We start from the raw sequence: 18,854 nt of genomic DNA, 5'->3' as shown, positions 1-18,854 counted from the left end.
TCTCGGGCTGGGATTAAAGGCGTGCACCACCTGGTTTCTATAGCAAACTAGTGTGGCTACTGGGATTAAAGATGTGTGTTACCACTATCTGGTCTGTAAGGCTGACCAATGTGGCTGTTTTACTCTCTGATCTTCAGGCAATCTTTATTTATTCAAATATAAATGAGATGCCACTACATTGTTCATTTGTTTTATTCTTTAAAAGATTTCTCCATTTGCTTTTTTCTTATACCATACCTACATTCCTCACATATTGTGATTTCTTTCTTGTGGACACATATTCACATAGGATCCAGAATAATATCCCAGTGACTTAGTAGCCAATACAGCATGGACTGTAGCTAATTTGAATAGAATGTGGATAGAACACTTGAGAAGTCGCTACAGTTACTTTCTGCTCAAAGGCTGAATATTAGCCCACAGCCTGATGTGGTATTGACTATCAGCTAACCACCCGAGTTACACAAGCCATCATGCTTTGATCGACATCTGGCTACAGAGTTCTTGTACCCAATACCACCTGACTGATCCAGTTCTGGTCTTGATCCAAATTGGTTGGCAACACAATTTCTAAATCTCCTCCTTTCAACTATTAAAATACAGTTCGGCATTTTTTATGATTTAAAGAAACAGTGGAGGAAGGCTGTTGAGATAGTGTCTCTCTAAGAAGCCCCGGCTGTCCTAAAATTCTCTATGTAGACCAAACTGGTCTTGAACTCACAGAGATCTGCTTGCTTCTGCCTCTTCTGGGATTAACGGTGTACACCACTATGCCTGGCTTAAAGAAACATTTTTTTTGAGATCACAAAAGGTTTAATGATGATTAATGTTTGCACCACCCTCTAAACAACTGAGCCAACCAGACGGCTAGGACACTAATTTAAGAGCTCTCTAGGGTTCATGGGCCAGCAAAGAAATTATTTTCCTTTCATTACTTAACGCCGTAGAAAATTACATCCACATCTTATTTTACATAGAAAGTTTTTAAATTATGGTTTAACAAAATAAGAGTGACATTTACCTGATCTTAGAATATTTGCTGAATTCTTTTTAAATATGTAGGGTGCCAAACCTGAGACTATTTTATTTATTCATTCATTTATTTATTTATTTAAGATTTCTGTTTCCTTCTCGCCACCGCTTCCCATTTCCCTCCCCCTCCCCCAATCAACTTCCCCTCCCTCATCAGCCCGAAGAGCAGTCAGGGTTCCCTGCCCTGTGGAGAGCCCAAGAACCACCCACCTCCATCCAGGTCTGGAAGGTGAATATCCAAACAGCCTAGTGGGATAAAACCGAACTCGCTGGACATAGGAGACAATGAGGACTGCTGAGAAGCCAAGAACAATGGCACTGGGTTTTGATCCTACTACACACTGGCTTTGTGGGAGCCTAGGCTGTTTGGATGCTCACCTTACTAGACCTGAGACTATTTTTGAAACGTTTACTTTCAATTAGCCTCTCTTGCCACTAGGTGGTGAAGCTAGCCTCCAAATATAGGTGGTCAAGTGTAATGTTCATGAGCAAGTTTTCTTAATCTGTTGATTAATTCCAGATTCAAAAGTGAATACAGAGCAAGTCTATTTCCATGCCAGATATTAAATTATGAGCAAAATAAGCCTTTTTCACATGCCAACTCGAATTCTCCTTGTACAAATGTGGGAACAAAAGGAGAGGCTTTTGGCACCAGAAATTACAATAATAGTTTATCATTTCAAGCTGAGTGTTTTACTTTCTTCCTGCTAGGAGAAACAGATCCAGGAAGTGCATTCGTGGCAGCCTGAGGTTTCCATGGAGCCTTAACTGGCCTCAGTTCATCAGGAAAGGGCAGTTAACCTGCTGGCAGATTGATGGGTGACATGACAGCTCTGGATATTTAGACCTGTTGTCCTTTCCAGAGAGAGAGAGAGAGCTGACCAGATACAAGTCCTTCCTTCCATTGCTCTTGCTGTGAGCTAGACACAGCATGGACATGTTTAGGAAATCCCTAGATACCATAACATTACACTGCTACATAGTCATTTGTACCTCCATTTAACTGCTGCATTCTAAGCAAGCATATAATCTGCTTTTAAGTTAAAACCTCCCATGTTTAAGATTAATTTGAAGAACATTACAGGGAAGAAAGTTTCCTTTGTATTCGCTTAAAAAACCTAAAAAGAAGCACTACCTATGAACACGGGGTTACACCAAGCGGTGTCTAAATCATAGAGACCTACTTCACTAATAATTATACACATGAATAAAATGGGCCTATTTTCTACTATATTAGATCATCATCTATGAACAAACTGTTTACAAATACGAGAGAAATAGGCAGAGCCTTTAGATGTGGCTCAACTAGCAGAGGACCTGAATAGCACGCACAAAGCCCTGGGTTCTTCCCAGCACTATATACGTCAGGGGTGGTGACTCAGCCATAAGTATAGCATTTGGGGGGTAGAGGCAAGGGGATTAGGAATTCATAGGCTATATCCTTGGCTGCATAGTAAACTAGAAGACAGCCAGGGGCTACATTGTCTCCAAAACATAACACAACAAATGAACAAACAAACAAATCTTTAGCTTCAGTAATTAATGAACTGTGGTTGGTGCCACGTTCACACTCTGGAGGCAGAGTCGGGCGATCTCTGTGAGTTCAATGCAAGCCTGGTCTCTATAGTGAGTTCCAGGACAGTCAGAGCTACGTGGAGAGAACATGGGGAGAGCGTGTGAGAAATGACAGGGAGAGGAGAGGGAGAAAGAGAAATAGGCAGGCTTAAAGTTTAATCATTGATCACTGGTGGTGAGAATTAAAACGTTCACTTCACTAGCAAAAGAAGCTCAAAACTTTTATTTTATTTTACATATATTTATTAATAGGGAGGGGGTGGCTGTTTACTACCATGCAAGTGGAGGTCAAAGAGCAACTTGACCTTTTCTTCCACCAATGTCCTCTCCTTCCAGCATGTGGGGTCTAGAAATCTTTTCAGTGGTCAGACTTGGGGGCAAGTGTCTTTACAGCTGAGCCATCTCACAGGCCTCTCAAAAAAAAATTTTTGTGTTATTGTTGTTGTCATACTTGTTTTGTTTTTTTGAGACAGGGTTTCTCTGTGTAGCTCTGTGCTGGAACTCACTCTGTAGATCAGGCTGGCCTCGAAATCACAGAGATCTGCCTGCCTCTGTCTCCTGAGTGCTTGGACTAAAGGCATCCACCACCACCACCTGGTTTCAAAGATTTTTAAGGATGCCATTCTCCATTCTGAAAATCCTAACAACTATATTAATCATGGCTGTCAGTATGGAAAAGGGGTGGACTAATGGAGCATAAACTTAAAGGTGTTTTCAAGAAGAATCTTGCAATTGTTATAAAAACAGAGTCTGATTTTGTAAATCAAGCAGGCCTTGAATTTCCAGTAATTCTGCAGGATGGTCTCTGCAGAGCTGGAATTACAGGAAGAAGTCACCACATTCCACATTCGGTTTACAACTCACTTTGCTTTCCTGGCTTTGGAGGGTGTAAAGTTAAAACTACATTTCCCAGAGGCACTCGAGGGTTGGGTTACCTTCACCAATCAGATGCCGAGGGTGGCTCTGTTTGCCGTGTGAAGCTGCCGTCTGATTGCTTTGTTTTGTACATTAATGTACATTAGTCTCTAGTTTGACCTTTGCCTGGGCAGTTTGGGCTCTGATTTTTGTACCGCCTACTGTGATTCTGGGAAGAAGGGGTTCTTTCTAGAAGATTACACAGCGGCTGGGACTATTCCAAATAACTTGTCAGACATCCAACAACCCAGTAACGTATCTGTATTTCTGTTCAAAGAATGACCTGCCACTGTACCATACCCAACATGTACCTGTACTATACACTATGGCATATCAGTTCAAAAGTCACACTATCGAATGATTGGTTAGTAACACAGACTATACTCCCAAGTTTGTTTCGAGACAGGGTTTCTCTGTTGTAGCCCTGGCTGTCCTGGAACTCTGTAGATCAAGCTTGTCTTGAACTCATACATTCCCCACCACCACCACATGCTAGAATTAAAAGTGTGCACCGCTCCCACCCAGTGTAGTAAAGACTCCAAGTTTTAATTGATTCAGTAATTTAATGATTTATAACTTATCAAGCACTATTTATGCTGTATCTATTTTATTCTCAAGGAGTCTGTATCTTCTGGTGCAAAAACAGCATTCTTAAAAATAATTTCCACCTTGGCATAATCATGATTCTATGTTTATATCGTCTAATTCTCCTCAAAAAGCAATTGTTTTTGTGTGCTTTCAAAGGCAACCAAGAATGGCTCAAATCTTTCACAAAAATATTAAGTCCTATATTCTTCATGGTTTCAAGTGTTCCACCTATTTTGGGGAGGAAAGTGGGAGGGTGGCATATATTTTTTCCCTTGGAACAATTAATTGAGTGACCTCATAGCATTCAGAACTGAAAAAGAAAGAGTCTTATGCCACTGAGTAGGTGGAAACTGTTGTTTGTTTTGTTTTGTGCTGTTTTTCTCCTCCTCCTCCTCCTTCCTTCTTCTTCTTCCACCTCCTATTACACCAGGCTGAAGAGTTAATCACAGCAGTTTGCGGACACCTTTGTAAAAGAGATAATGCAATGAATATCAAAGAAGGTAAGGTCAGAGCTATCTAAAGAGGAGGCCTAAGGCAGAAGAGGCTTGGGCCCAGGCCCTGTAGGCAGCAATGGGGGGGGGGGGAGCAGAGGACCCAAATCTTCCCAACACCCAGAATTATTAAGGCGGTGCCCCCAGATGGTGTCAACCTCTCCAAGGAGCAATCCCCTTTCCCCTGAACCTCTTTCAGAGTCTCCCTTCTGTAGGAAGGGGAAGTGCAAGCAAGATTCTCAAAGCCAGTGCTGTGCTGTTGGCCACAGAATTAAGTACCAGCATTTCAGTTCGTTACACCACTGAAAGCTTTAGAAGCATACAGGTGGGGGCAGAAATGCAAGAAAGCACCCCCCCCAAAATAAGGACAAAGACAGAAGAACAGATTCAGAAAAGCAGGAGAAGAACAGGGAGGAAGACAATGAGGATGAAGAAAGACTGGTAAAGAAATAACAGAATAGCCGGGCAGTGGTGGCGCACGCCTTTAATCCCAGCACTCGGGAGGCAGAGGCAGGTGGATCACTGTGAGTTTGAGGCCAGCTTGGCCTGGTCTACAAGAGCTAGTTCCAGGACAGGCTCCAAAGCCACAGAGAAACCGTGTCTCGAAAAAAAAAAACAAAAAACAGAAAAACGAAGAAGAAGAAGAAGAAGAAGAAGAAGAAGAAGAAGAAGAAGAAGAAGAAGAAGAAGAAATAACAGAATGAAGAAGACAATCGAGTCTTGAGAATGGATGGACTGGCACCGTAGAAGTGACCACTGAGACGTGTTTATGTGAAGCTTTTCCATGTACGGGAGGGCAGTCTTAAGCTGGAGTGCCTGAGATCAAAGTAAGCACTGACCAAAATGATCAAAACCAACACTTCTCAGACTCAGCATCTGGGGGACAGAAGCCTGTTTTTGTCGAACCAGTATCAAGGTTATGACTTTTTAGTATGAGGCTGATTAGTTTGATATCAGTAAGGTACTTAAGTATATGGCTAGCTAGCTTTTGATCTCATTTCTGATCTTCCCCACCCCTCACCCCACCTCGTGATTAGCTTTAGGGACTTTATGAAGCCATTTTGAGTTGTTTACTTTCCTACTTAAGGAGTGTCCCTGTTGGGTGGAATATTACAATCTCAGAAGAAACTGTTACACAGCCCCTCCAAGATACACTGAACTGTGCCTCATAAATCTTGTAACAATACCGTCACCACAGACTGATGTAGTTATAGCAGGAGGTACCTGGCATCTGATTTTCTACTGTTGTTGTTGTTTTTATTACTATTTTTTTTAAAAGATAGGGCTTCCCTGTTGTAGCCCTGGCTACCCTGGAACTCCTTGGAACCAGGCTGGCCTCAAGAGATCTGCCTGCCTCTACCTCCTGAGGGCTGGGATTAAAGGTGTGTACTGCCATACCTGACTTGTTATTTTAATTACTATACGTAATTTCTTTCTTTCTCTCTTTCTCTCTTTGGTTTTTCGAGATAGGGTTTCTCCGTAGCTTTGGAGCCTATCCTGGAACTAGCTCTTGTAAACCAGGTTGGCCTCGAACTCAGAGATCCACCTGACTCTGCCACCCTGAGTGCTGGGTTCACCACCACCACCTCCAGGCTTGGAGTGCTGGACTTTAAAGGCGTGTGCCACTGCTGCCAAGCTGGGCTACCGATACTTCTAAGCTGTGACTTGTTTCTCAGAAATTGTCTCAATACTTCTCTTTCATTTCTATTCCTTGGATCCTCTTAAAGCCTTCATAAGTGCTGTTTGGAAGAAAACTGCGCCTATTTTAGAGCCTCCTTACCTAACTTCACCAGGAAGGCCTCTGCGCTAGTCTTTCTCTTTATTTTTTATTTCATTTTTTTTTTTTTTTTTTTTTTGGTTTTTCCAGACAGGGTTTCTCTGTGGCTCTGGAGCCTGTCCTGGAACTAGCTCTGTAGACCAGGCTGGTCTCGAACTCACAGAGATCCGCCTGCCTCTGCCTCCCGAGTGCTGGGATTAAAGGCGTGCGCCACCACCGCCCGGCTTAGCCTTTCTCTTTAAAAATGTGTCTCGTTACTCTATAACCTTGTTTCTTTCACAAAGTTTATCACAATTTTATTCTCTCTCTCTCTCTCTTGATTTTTCAAAAACAGGGTCTCTCTGTGTAACAGCCCTAGCTGTCCTAGAACTAACTCTGTAGACCAGATTAACATCAAACGCACAGAGGTCCGCCAGCTTCTGCCTCCCTCCCAGTGCTGGGATTAAAGGCGTGCGCCACCACCACCCCATTCATCAAAACTTTCAAGTTCTTTACTCAAGCCTTAGCCGCCTCTAAGATAAAGTCAGTATTCCTTCAGGGTAGAGAGTTTATCCTAAAGATAGTCTTAATCCCTGTGCCTAGAGCAAGATTTAAGGAGGAACAGTAGACACTACTAAATGAATAAATGAAAAGCACATTACGTAACAGCCTCAGATTCTGTCTCACGTTAATCGTCCTAGGCCTACCAAACGTTTCAGGAGGGAGATCTGCACCCCTGGGTGTAGGAAGCACAGCTGCAAAGTCCGCAAATCACGTGCCTTGCGGCCCCGTCAGGCAGCGCGGGGCGGGACGACGTGCCGATGCCACGCCCCCTGACGACCAGAGGCCACGCCCCGGACGTCCTGCTTCGCCCGCCCTCCTCAGCGCTGTGACGTTCCGCGCGAGGCACGGAGCGTAAACAGCGCAAGGCATTTCGGGAGCGGGATTGTTTCAGTCAGGAAGCAGGCTCCATTTTAGCGCCGCCCGCCGTCGCCATCTGTTCCTCTCCCCTCCCCCTCGTCGCCGTGGTGGCCGAGTCCCAACTGGAAGGCTGAAGGCCAGGCCGCCCGAGGCCAGCGCGGAAGGCGGGAAGGAGGAGAAGAAGAGGCCGGGAGACCGGGAGCGCGTAAGGAGCTGAGTGGCGCAGGTCAGGCCGGAGCGCGCGGCCCGCCGGACGGACGGACTGACGGACGGACTCGTGCGCCTGCGGCCGCGGCTGCGGCGCCCGCGCGACTCGCGTCCCGGCGGTGGCGGCGGCGGAAGCCGGAGGGCAGCCATGGCGGCCGACAGCCGGGAGTCTGAGAAAGGTGAGCGTGGAGGATGGGGACCCCGGGCGGCCGGCGAGGGCACCGGGGAGTCGCGGCGGGCGGGCGAGCGTGCGGGCGGGCGGGGCTGGAGGTGCGGGCCTGGCGTCGAGCGGGCGGTCGAGAGGCCTGGCCGGGCCTGGCGTCCTCCCTCGTGGGGCCTCACACCTCGGCCCGGATCTCACTTCGGACTCGGCTTGTAGCCGTCCCGGGAGCGGTTGGGAGCGGGCCTGCCCCCACGCTCGCTTCGGAGGAGGATTATGCGGATGTCATGCGTCTTTTCTGAACTATCTTTCTGATCGACTTGTTCGAAAATTATGTCATAGGTAGCGTTGGTGGACTAATGGTTAGGCCAGTTTAAGTGATACGGGTGGATTATGGGTTTCGAGAAATACCTGAAAGTAACTTCTGTTTTCCTAGATAAACAAAGAACCGTGTTGTATTCCTTGAGCGCTTACTTTAGAAAGGAAGATGCTAGAAGAAAATAACATGCCCCCCCCCACCCCGCCCCAAATCCTGTCCGCTCATCACCCAGAAATACGGTGCACATACCCTTTAAAAAGGTACAGCCAGGAATACATAGGTGCAGATTACTTGGAGAGATAAATTGGAAGAGCTAGTGCTGATAAAATGCCATTTCTTCTGAAATTCTGACTTTCCAGAGACCACAGATGCTGCTGTAGGCTCCAGATTAGGACGTTCGCTGGAGAGTGGTCTGGATTGGGTGCTGGCCTGAGCTATTTCTCAGCTCTTGAGCTACCATGCCAGTCTTGGAATAGTTAGTATGATGAAAATAAAAAGTAAAGCACAATTGCTGCCGTATACTCCTCAAGCCTCTGTGTGGCTCATTAATTTGAGATGGAGATTTGTTCACTTAGATGAAGCTTTTTGGGTTTTTCTGATCAGCGTCAGTAGGTATGCTTCAGTGAATTGCCTTGGCATAAAGACGAGCTTTGGAAGTGGTATGAGTGAGAGTATCTGTGAGATAACGCCTTTGTCATTTGCTTTTTTCTTTTTCTGAGACAAGGTTTCTCCTTAGCACCAGACTGTTATGGAACTTGCTCTGTAGACCAGGCTGGCCTTGAACTCAGAGATCTGCCTGCCTCTACACCCTGAGTGCTGGGATTAAAGATGTCTGGCAGCTCTTCCTCCTTAAGCAATTCTTCTACTAATTGCAGTTTTATTTTCTATCCTTAAATTAGCACCCCAGAATTGCCCCTGCGACATCCTCAAGGAATGTGAATAAAGAATTCTGTTAGCAAATAAAGGAATTACTTTTTTAAATTATAGTGAAGTCAGTTTAGAAAAGATCTTAACGTCATCTTATCAACAATTATCAACAGTTAAAGATTCATTCAAACTTTGGTTGTCGCGATGAAATTTCTGACTTAAAAGTATGGGGTTCCAGTAGCTCTCAAGTTAGGCAAAGTGAACCAAACACAACAGTGACAAAGATTCAGTGGTCAGTGTGTTGCCTCTTAAAGTGGACATACCTTAGAAAAATGAATAATGTAAAGTGAAGAAAAGTAATGATCATTTGGTTTTAGAAATGTACTTACTAGGGAAGGTGCAGTCCAAACACATAAAGTATTATTGAGAAGTAGTGGTATCACTTTTCATCAGTGCTTAGAATTATTGGAAATAGTTTACTTAAAACTTAAATTTTTAAACTATGCTTTCTCATTTACATTTTCTGGTTCAAGGGATTCTTTTTACAGTTAAAATCAAGATTATTTTTTCTATGCAAACAGCTAGTAGTCTACTGGAGTACTTTAGTTTCATTTGACCATTGTCAGACACTTAAGAATTATAGGCAAAATTAGAATCAGTAAGTAACACTTGAACAAGGAAAATTGAGAATGTTAAATATTGTTATATATTTTACAGCACATTATAAAACTGTGCCCTCTAGTCTTGCCAAAACTTAAGTTTTTAATAAATCCCTACGTTTTGAAAAGTCTTGATCAAAAACAAGTCTCAGTTGGCAGAAAATTGCAACTCCTGTGTGTTAATCCCAGAATGAATTTTAAAGAGAGTCTGAGGAATTCTTAAATTGGGCTTTGTAATAAACACATTAATTCCATAATTCGTCATAAATCCTTGCTACCTGGACAAATTACCAGGTTGACAATTTGTCCAAACAGTAAATTTGAAATAATCAGAGTTGACTGTTTTGTGGCGCTTTTTGTTTTGTTGTTGGTTTTGCTTTTTTGAGGATGCTGGGAAACAAAGTGCCCACTGGCTGGGCGGTGGTGGCGCACGCCTTTAATCCCAGCACTCGGGAGGCAGAGGCAGGCGGATCTCTGTGAGTTCGAGACCAGCCTGGTCTACAAGAGCTAGTTCCAGGACAGGCTCCAAAACCACAGAGAAACCCTGTCTCGAAAAAACAAAAAAACAAACAAACAAAAAAAAAACAAAGTGCCCACTGTGTATCAGGCAAGTACTCTACTATTGAACCACATCCCTAGCTCTTCATTTTTCTGTAGGATGAAGAAATGCACGTTTTTTGTTAAAGTAAAATTTTGCATGAATTTTATTTGAGCTCCTACAGTGTAAAGTTGAGAGCTGAGTTTTTAGTTATACACATACATACACACAACTAACTTGTGTACGTAGATATACATCCACTTGTATACATGTTGTGGTCAGCAGTATTGTGAACTAGTTACCTGAGGAAAGGCTCCGTAAAACAGTTTGTGTTTGGTATACACCTCCTGTCCCATTTTGGGTCTTGTTTTGGTTTACCCGTAGCATAAGTAAGTGGAAAATTAATATACTATCTTTAGGTGTCAATTGATGGTATGGAGGGTGGGAAATATTGAGGGGAGCTTTCTCCAAGTCTCTGGACATCATTAAAAGAATGATAGTTTGCAGGCTGGAAGGATGGCTCAGCAGCTAAGTATACTTGGTTGCTCTTGGGAATACTCTAGTTTGGTTCCGAGAACCCACTTGGAAGCTTACAACTGTCCTTAGCTCCATTTCCAGATTCCAATGACTGACCTCCACCAGGCCTCATGGTGCACATACATACATACATACATACATACATACATACATACAGGCAAAACACTGACACAATCAGAAGGGTGGTTTTTTGTTTTGTTTTGTGGTGTTGGCTTTTCTCTGTGTAGCTTTGGTGCCTGTCCTGGAACTAGCTGTTGTAGAACAGGCTTGTCTCAAACTCAAAGAGATCCGCCTGCCTCTGCCTTCTGGATGCTGGGATTAAGGCATGTGCCACCATCGGCACCACCCAGTTTAGGATGGTAGTTTTTAATAACTGAAATAGCTGAGGGATTATCCTAATATAAGGAAATGTACTTTGCATGATAACAAAAGGTGAGATTTCTAGACATCCTGTTTTACCTCCCTGAAACTTTAAGTGAACGGAAGAAAAGAGAGGTGAATTTCCTTGCCTGGGCTTGAAAACGTGCATTTAACATTTTCTTAATCTGATTATGAACCTTGAAATAAGTATTATGTATTGTTTGACTTACAGTCTAATGTGGTCGAGTTGTGTGTCCCAGATGAGGATTGCTACACCAATCTCTCTTAAGGTTTATGACCTTTTTATGTAGTTAAGATTTTTTAGTTAAGGCGCTTAAATTCTTTGTATTTTATTTCAGAATTCTTTGTACAAAACATAGCCATCTAAGGCTAGTCTACCTTGAGAATCCTGTTCTTATTTATATCTAAAGCCCCACAACAAGCAGAATTACTTGTCTTGTTGCATTTAATATCTCTCTGAGATGGAAACAAGGCTCTAAGAACAGTGATTCCTGTTTTGTTTTGCCTCCTATACCTAGAAAGCTGTAGTTTTACCTAAAACTCAGTTTGTTAATAGTAACATAACATTTCATATATGAAAAGTAATGTAAATAGAAGACATTTGCAGACTGTCTTCCTTAAGAGGGGTAATTAAGTTGTTTTTAAATTTTCTTTTCCTTAAATTGAGGCAGCATTTAAAAGTAACACTGTCCTAAGTAAAATTTGGGTTTGCCAATATGAATGAAAATTTGCAGGATGTGATAACAATACTTGGATTTTGTTAACAGTCTACAGTGATTGCTTAGAATTGTTTTTGACCCTGTTTTTTTTTTTTTTTTTTTTTTTTGGATTTTCGAGACAGGGTTTCTCTGTAGTTTTTGGTGCCTGTCCTGGAACTATCTCTTGTAGACCAGGCTGGCCATGAACTCAGAGAGATCCTCCTGTCTCTGCCTCCCGAGTGCTGGGATTAAAGGTGGTGTACCACCACCACCCAATTATTCTGCCCTTTTAAAGCAAAGCATCCAGTAGCTTAGTTCTTCTGTAGACTATTAATATACAGCCTTTGAGTAGATTTGAACCTTAGTTCTAAATAGAAATACTCTTGCAGGAAATCTGTTTTGTTGAACTAATTTTAGTTGCATTGTCCACATTTTAAAATAAAACATTTGTTTTGTGATAGTTTAATTTTGAAACAGATTTAGATGCTTTAAAATGATTTTAGGTCTAGTTTTCTGTGTAGCCATCAAAGGAAAAACTGAAAAGTTTATTTTAATCCCACACAAAATAGGATTATACAGTACATGAATTATATGGCCATACAATTTTTAAGCTGGTGTTCACCAACTTAAGTTCCTTTTACTGTTAGTAGTCTTAGGTAAGGCTATTGTTCTATGAAGTAACTGAATCTATACGTATTATATATGTATGTAGAAAGGGGCTTAAATTTTTATCACTAGTGAACGTTTGATCAAATTCTTACGTGACCCTGACTGTATAGACACACAAAATAGATATATGTCAAATATTTATGGATAATTTAATTTTATTCTTAAAGACAAGCGAATTTGCATACTAATCAGATAAGCTATATTCTTTTTAGTTTTACATGAAGAATTAAATCCTGAGTGAATGATACTAGAAGCAGTTGAACACTTAATGCCATTTTGCATAAATCTGTACTGCAGAAATGTGTTTAGGGTCATTTCACAAATTGTTATCTTAATCCCAAGCCAAGCTTCACTTAACAATTGTGATATACAAATCAGCAAGTCAGAAAACAGCTTTAAAAATCAGATATTCTAATACAATCTAAAGGTACATTTGATATTTACATGCTGAGGAATGGCTGTAGGAAAACATCATTTTCCCCAAGAAAGAAAACCATATATTTCTATAAGCGTAAATTTTTGAGTGCAGACGAAAAGACCTCAGTTGTGTTGTAGGATGGCACACACAATGGCAAAGTATGCGTATAGTATGTTCATAACCAAGGTAAAATATTGGTGTGACATAGTAAGTACTGTGAGAAATACTTGAGGTTCATTTTAAGTTGTGATTACTGTGCATTACTCTTTACTAGTGTCAGTAACCCCACAGTTCAAAGTCTGTGGTAAAGAATATCAATAATGCTAAGCAAAATGATGGAAAGTTTATTTAAAGAAAATTGTCCTAAACTGGGCGGTGGTGGTACACGCCTTTAATCCCAGCACTCAGGGAGGCAGAGACAGGAGGATCTCTGTGAGTTCGAGGCCAGCCTGGTTTACAAGAGCTAGTTCCAGGACAGGCACCAAAGCTACAGAGAAACCTTGTCTTGAAAGACCAAAAAAAAAAAAACACTTTATTTTTAAAAAATTATTTATTATGTATGCAGTGTTCTGTGTGCACACCAGAAGAGGTTGGTTTTGAGCCACCATGTGGTTGCTGCGAATTGAACTTGGTCCTCTGGAAGAGCAGCCAGTGCTCTTAACCTCTGAGCCATCTCTCCAGCCCTCAGTAATTTTTTAATTACATTGAAGATAATTATTTTTTATCCTTAAATATTAGAGATGATTATTTAAGGGCAAGGATCTTTAACGACAGTAGCATGACATTGTTTCCTTTATAACTAGTTCATTTTAAGTTGAAAAATGAAGTGTATACAAAATATACTTTTTACAACCAGTCAGCAGAGGAATCAGCTTGAATTATTATATAGTACTTACTGTTAAGGATATTTACTAGTTTTGAAAACATCTTCCACTCACATTCGTCTCAACAGTAAAGAATTTTGTTTATCTCTCCAAACCTGTGTAGGCGTTTATTGGTTGTCTCTAAATGACTGAGATGGTTTTGCTACATTTTGTCTACTTTTCTGTGTTGGGACATAATGCTGAGAGGTCTAACCCATTCTGGAGCGGCCATAAAGAAGAGTGACTGTAGAAAAAAAACCTAAGAAGCCCTAGATATTTTGGGTTTTCTCAGCCAAAAATATTTGAGCCATTCTTAACACCCTTCTAGCCTCACTGTCAACCAGACTAAACTTCTGATAGATCCCAGGTGATGCCTCAGAAATATGAGCAATAATGGAAAATGATTGTTACTGTCTTATAGCATCTTCAGATAATTGGGGCTTGTGTGTTTTTACTGAATAGACTTATGCTCTGAACCAGATTTTAAATATGATAGAGCCTGAGGGACAAGGTTTAAGATCTCACTGTGGTAAGGAAAGGTTTTGTAGGTTGAAACACTCATTAAGTGTTTAAGCCTCCTTTTTTCAATGATTATATTTGTATTTCTTTTTGATTGGCAGGCAAGATATTAGATATCATGACATTTTTTTAAAAATATTTATTTATGTATACAATGTGTGTATGCCTGCAGGCCAGAAGAGGGCACCAGACCTCATTACAGACGGTTGTGAGCCACCATGTGGTTGCTGGGAATTGAACTCAGTACCTTTGGAAGAGCAGGCAGTGCTCTTAACCGCTGAGCCATCTCTCTAGTCCATCATGACATTTTCAAATAAGGGTGTGTTTTGTTAGATTCTCCCCTCATATCTTCCCTATCTCATTGTTTCCCATAGCCCTTCCGCCATCTCTTCCTCTTTCATGTCACATGTATCTTTCAAATTTTTAATTGAATTGTGTGTTTGTTAATAGTGTCAGGCTAGAAGTAGGAAAATTAGATTTCAAAGACTTGATTTCCCAATTCATAGTTATCATAGAATAGATAATCTAAATTTCTTCATTTCCTAGTTTCCTGTTTTATTTCAGTTAATACATTAGTGGTTTTAGTGATAGAGAAGATAAAATGTAGTCATTTATATCGGGGAATAGCAAAACATTTTATTAAGGGTTAGAAAAGCTTTGTGAATCACAACAATTCCTGGTTACATTACTTATTTGCCAAATTTTGCTAAGCCTGTATTTAGCTTGTTACAGACTATAGTACAAATAAAACTACTCATCTAGGAAGATTGGTTTTCTGGATTAAGTGAATTTTAAATGTTTCTGGCTATACAAGGCCAAGGTTTGGGGCATAATTAATTTGAAATTCATACTACTTTTTAAAAATACTTTGCATTTGTGTTCTGTCCTGCTTTTCATCTAATTGTAGATTTTGGAAACTTGAACTCCCGACTCATATTTACCTGCACTATGTAAGTACTTTTGACTAGCTTTTCTTTTTGGTTTTTCAAGATAGGGTTTCTCTGGGTAGCCTTGGAAACTTGCTCTGTAGACCTGGCTGGCTTTGAATTCACAGAGATCCACTTGCCTCTGCCACCTGAGTGCTGGAATTAATGACATGGCCACCAATGCCTTTAATCCTCTGGCTTTTTGTAAATTTTTTTTTTTAAGTTTTATGTGTAGTAGTTATTTTGCCTGTATGGAAATCTATGTACTCTGCATGATGCCTGTGGATGTCAGAACAGGGCATCCATCTCTGTGACTGGAGTCAAGAGTAAGCTGCCATGTAGGTTCTGGGAACAAATGCTGGTCTTCTGCAAGAAGTGCTTGCTGGGCGGTGGTGGCTCACATTTTAAATCCCAGCACTCAGGAGGCAGAGGCAGGTGGATCTCTGTGAGTTTGAGGCCAGCCTGGTCTACAAGAGATAGTTCCAGGACAAGCTCCAAAAACCACAGAGAAACCCTGTCTCGAACAACTAAAAAACAAAAACAAACAAAAAGTGCTTTTAGCCACTGAGCCACCACTGTAACCCTGAGCTTCTAATTCTTTCTGTCTTCTTTATTTCATATGGTCAAATAGTGAAGGTGCTGAAATTTTAGCAATAAGATGTTAAGTAGGCATTGCATAGTTAGTATTTATCTTGGAAGTTTGTAGATATCTGAAATAGCAGTCAGTACCCGAATTTGAAAGTTTTAAAAACATTACACTGTAAAATTGCTTTTTATAAGGAATTATGATGTGGGTGTACCTTTGAAATTTAAATTGTGTATTTTTTTGGTTTTATATTGAGCTCATGAGATGTAATGCTGTTTGGGGGGTTATTTCTCATTAAAATTAATTTTATGAAAAGATTTGTCTATTTTCAATAGTCTGTATTTTTCGTAGTTTTTTACTGTTTTCTGTGAATGTATTTCATTCCTTCAAAACTAGTTGATGCCACCTTTTTTTAACTGATAAAAGAACTTTGAGCAGGTAATTATTAAGCATCTTTCTAGATTTGGCTTATTTCTAGAAAACTATTGTTTGTTTTAGATTTTTAATTTTATGTATATGAGTGCTTTGTATATCTGTGTACCTCATGGTGTGCAGGATGTTCACAAAGGCCAGAAGATGGTGTTGGAACCCCTGGAACTGGAGCTAAGATTGATTGTGAGCCACCTTGTGGGTTCTGGAAACAATCCAAGTCCTGCAAGAACAACACATGCCCTTAACCACAAAACAATAATCTCTAGCCCCTATCCCATTTATTTATTTTTTAAAAGGTAGTGTCTAAAATAGCACTTGCCATCATCATTCTGATCTTGAAGGATCTTTATGTGAAAACACATCGAGATAATATATTCCTTTTTATTCAACATATTTTGATTTTCACTAAGAGTAAATGAAAAAATATGACTTATTTCTTCATTTTAGAAAAGTGGTGAAGTACAGATAAATATTCATAACACCCAAAGAAGTCAGTCATGCCAATAACAGATTTATTTTTTTCAACTTTCAATGGAAAGCATTTTTGTTTTCTGTGTAATGTTGCTTCTCTTATTATTGCTTGTGTTAACTGTTACAGGTATCTTCAGCCCTTTTTCTTTTCCTGTTATTATTAACCTCACTGCTTCAAATGGGCTTTGTTGCTTACTATAATTGTTTCATCAGGTTTTATGACTGTATAGTTTCTTTTTATTGTAAATTTGCAAAGTTATTTTTTTAACTTTTTATTCTTTGTGTCTTTCACATCATGAATCTCAATTCCATTCATTTTCTGACCCTTCGTGTCTGCCCAATCAACCTCCTGCCCTCAGTAAAATAAAATGTAAGAGGAAAAATAAGGAAAAAAAATCTCATCATGGAAACTAGTGTGGCACAAAGTCACACAGTAAATCTTTTTATCTATGTGTCTTTACATGCAAGTATTCATTGCAAAGAAGTCATTGGTCTGCTTCGAGGCCTCTGGTTCCATCTATGTGGGACTCCTTGAATATCCTGTTATGTGTTATGGCGATCCTACCAGTACTGTCCCCATCACATGCTCCATCCAGGCCAGGTGGATGTTGGTAGGCCAAGTCAAAACCCTGGTTCTGAATCTGAGTAGTTGTAGGTTTGGCCAGCAAAATTGTTCTATGTTTTGGGCCTGGAATATGCCAGTTTAGATAGAGTTGTCTTTCTGAGCAACTGAATCTTTTATTATCAGGTTGCAGATATTTAGGGTTTTTTAGTACATTAATTTTGCTTTGTAGCTCAGGCTGGTCTGGAGTTTGAATATCCCCTGCTCAATCAGTCTCGGTAGTTTTTATTCTTAAAACTATTTTAATGACAATTTCAGATGAATAAAGTCTTTACCGAAGTAGTACCTTGTGTACTCCAAGTACATTCTGTAAACTTCACCATTTGTCACATTTGTGTTTCTCTCTGGCATTCATTCTTCTTTCAGGTTGATCTGTCTTCATTGAATCTGTGGGTGTATGCTTGCAGACTTGTATTTTTTTATTTTTCTTGAACTATTTGCTATGGGTGTGATGCATCTTTACCTTTAAGTACTTAATTTCCTTAAGCATGTTATCATAATCACAAAATAAGACTCAGTCTTGGATACGGCTATGTTTGTCTCATTTCTTGTATGCTGAAATGGTTTTTTTTTGTGTGTGTGTGTTTCATAATACACATTCAAATTATGCATCTTTGATATTAATATCACAAAACTACTATTCTGACCTAAGTAAGACATATTTGGAGTTTTTGTGATGGTGATTTATGTCCTTTTGGTGATGCTAACTTTGATTACTTGCGCCAACTGGTGTGTACCATCTTATCATACCTTAAATGGTATGCTTCTGGTTTGAGAAATGAGAACTATATGTATATCCATTATTGTTTAATGGGAATGATCCTTAAGTAAAAGCTCTTTGGAGGTTATGAACAATTTTTTTAAAAAATTTTAAAAAGTCTTTATATTACATACCAATCTCAGTTTCTTCTCCCTCTCTTCTTCCTGCCCTCTCCACAATTCCCCCATCCCTTATGGACTTTTTTTTTCCTTTAAAGATTTGTTGATTATGTACACAGTGTTTTGGCATGTATGCCTATACACCAGAAGAGGCCACCATATCTCGTTATAGATGCTTGTGAGCCATCATGTGCCTGGGAAATGAACTCAGGTTAAGCAGCCAGTGCTCTTAACCTCTGAGCCATTGTTCCAGCCCCCATGAGCATTCTTAATTACTCAAATGATTTTTTATAAGTATTAAAAAGTAAATGATTAATAATACTGATTTTTTTTTCTATTTCTTAAATGTGTTTGCAGATGGGGAACTTAATGTTTTAGATGATATTTTGACTGAAGTACCAGAACAGGATGATGAACTCTACAATCCAGAGAGTGAACAGGATAAGAATGAGAAAAAAGGTAAGAATCTGTGATTTTTGTCAAAATTCACAGTTAGGGTATTCAACACCCCCTGTCCTGTCCCGTCCCGTCCCCTGCCCCCCAGCCCCCACCAGGACAGTTTCTATGTAGTTTTGGAGCCTGTCCAGGCTGGCCTTGAATTCAGAGATCTGGACGCCTCTGCCTCTCAAGTGTTTGAGATTGAAGGCGTGTGCCACCAGCACCCAGCTCAATTCAGTTTCTTAAGAAAAATCTCTGCTTTTGTACTTATTCCTTGGCTTTTAGTACTAAAAGCCCACAGTAAACTTTTCCATAACAGACCCTAATCATATGAATAAAAACACTTAAAAAAAAAAAGTCTGGGAAGATAATTTGGCATTTACAAGC

At 40.4% G+C, this 18,854-nt stretch overlaps 2 protein-coding genes across 5 annotated transcripts in view; one reads left to right on the top strand and one right to left on the bottom strand.

Moving 5' to 3' along the window:
* The window catches only part of LOC142832353 (transmembrane protease serine 11E), an 86,931-nt gene extending 79,641 nt beyond the window's left edge, over window positions 1-7,290 (bottom strand). The window contains exon 1 of the mRNA XM_075942789.1: window positions 7,137-7,290. Within this exon, the coding sequence (XP_075798904.1) occupies window positions 7,137-7,290 (154 nt within the window). The remainder of the gene's footprint in view (window positions 1-7,136) is intronic.
* A 189-nt stretch (window positions 7,291-7,479) lies between these two features.
* Window positions 7,480-18,854, top strand: part of Ythdc1 (YTH N6-methyladenosine RNA binding protein C1) — a 30,678-nt gene continuing 19,303 nt past the window's right edge. For all 4 annotated transcript variants that reach the window (XM_075942726.1, XM_075942725.1, XM_075942724.1 and 1 more), the window contains exons 1-2: window positions 7,480-7,664; window positions 18,387-18,488. In XM_075942726.1, the coding sequence (XP_075798841.1) occupies window positions 7,634-7,664; window positions 18,387-18,488 (133 nt within the window). In that variant the 5' untranslated portion in view covers window positions 7,480-7,633. The remainder of the gene's footprint in view (window positions 7,665-18,386; window positions 18,489-18,854) is intronic.

The sequence above is a fragment of the Microtus pennsylvanicus genome, chromosome 12, assembly GCF_037038515.1.
Source record: "Microtus pennsylvanicus isolate mMicPen1 chromosome 12, mMicPen1.hap1, whole genome shotgun sequence".
NCBI classification, from domain to species: Eukaryota; Metazoa; Chordata; class Mammalia; order Rodentia; family Cricetidae; genus Microtus; species Microtus pennsylvanicus.
Note: the sequence above shows the minus strand (reverse complement) of the source record. Positions and strands in the feature narration are given on the sequence as shown.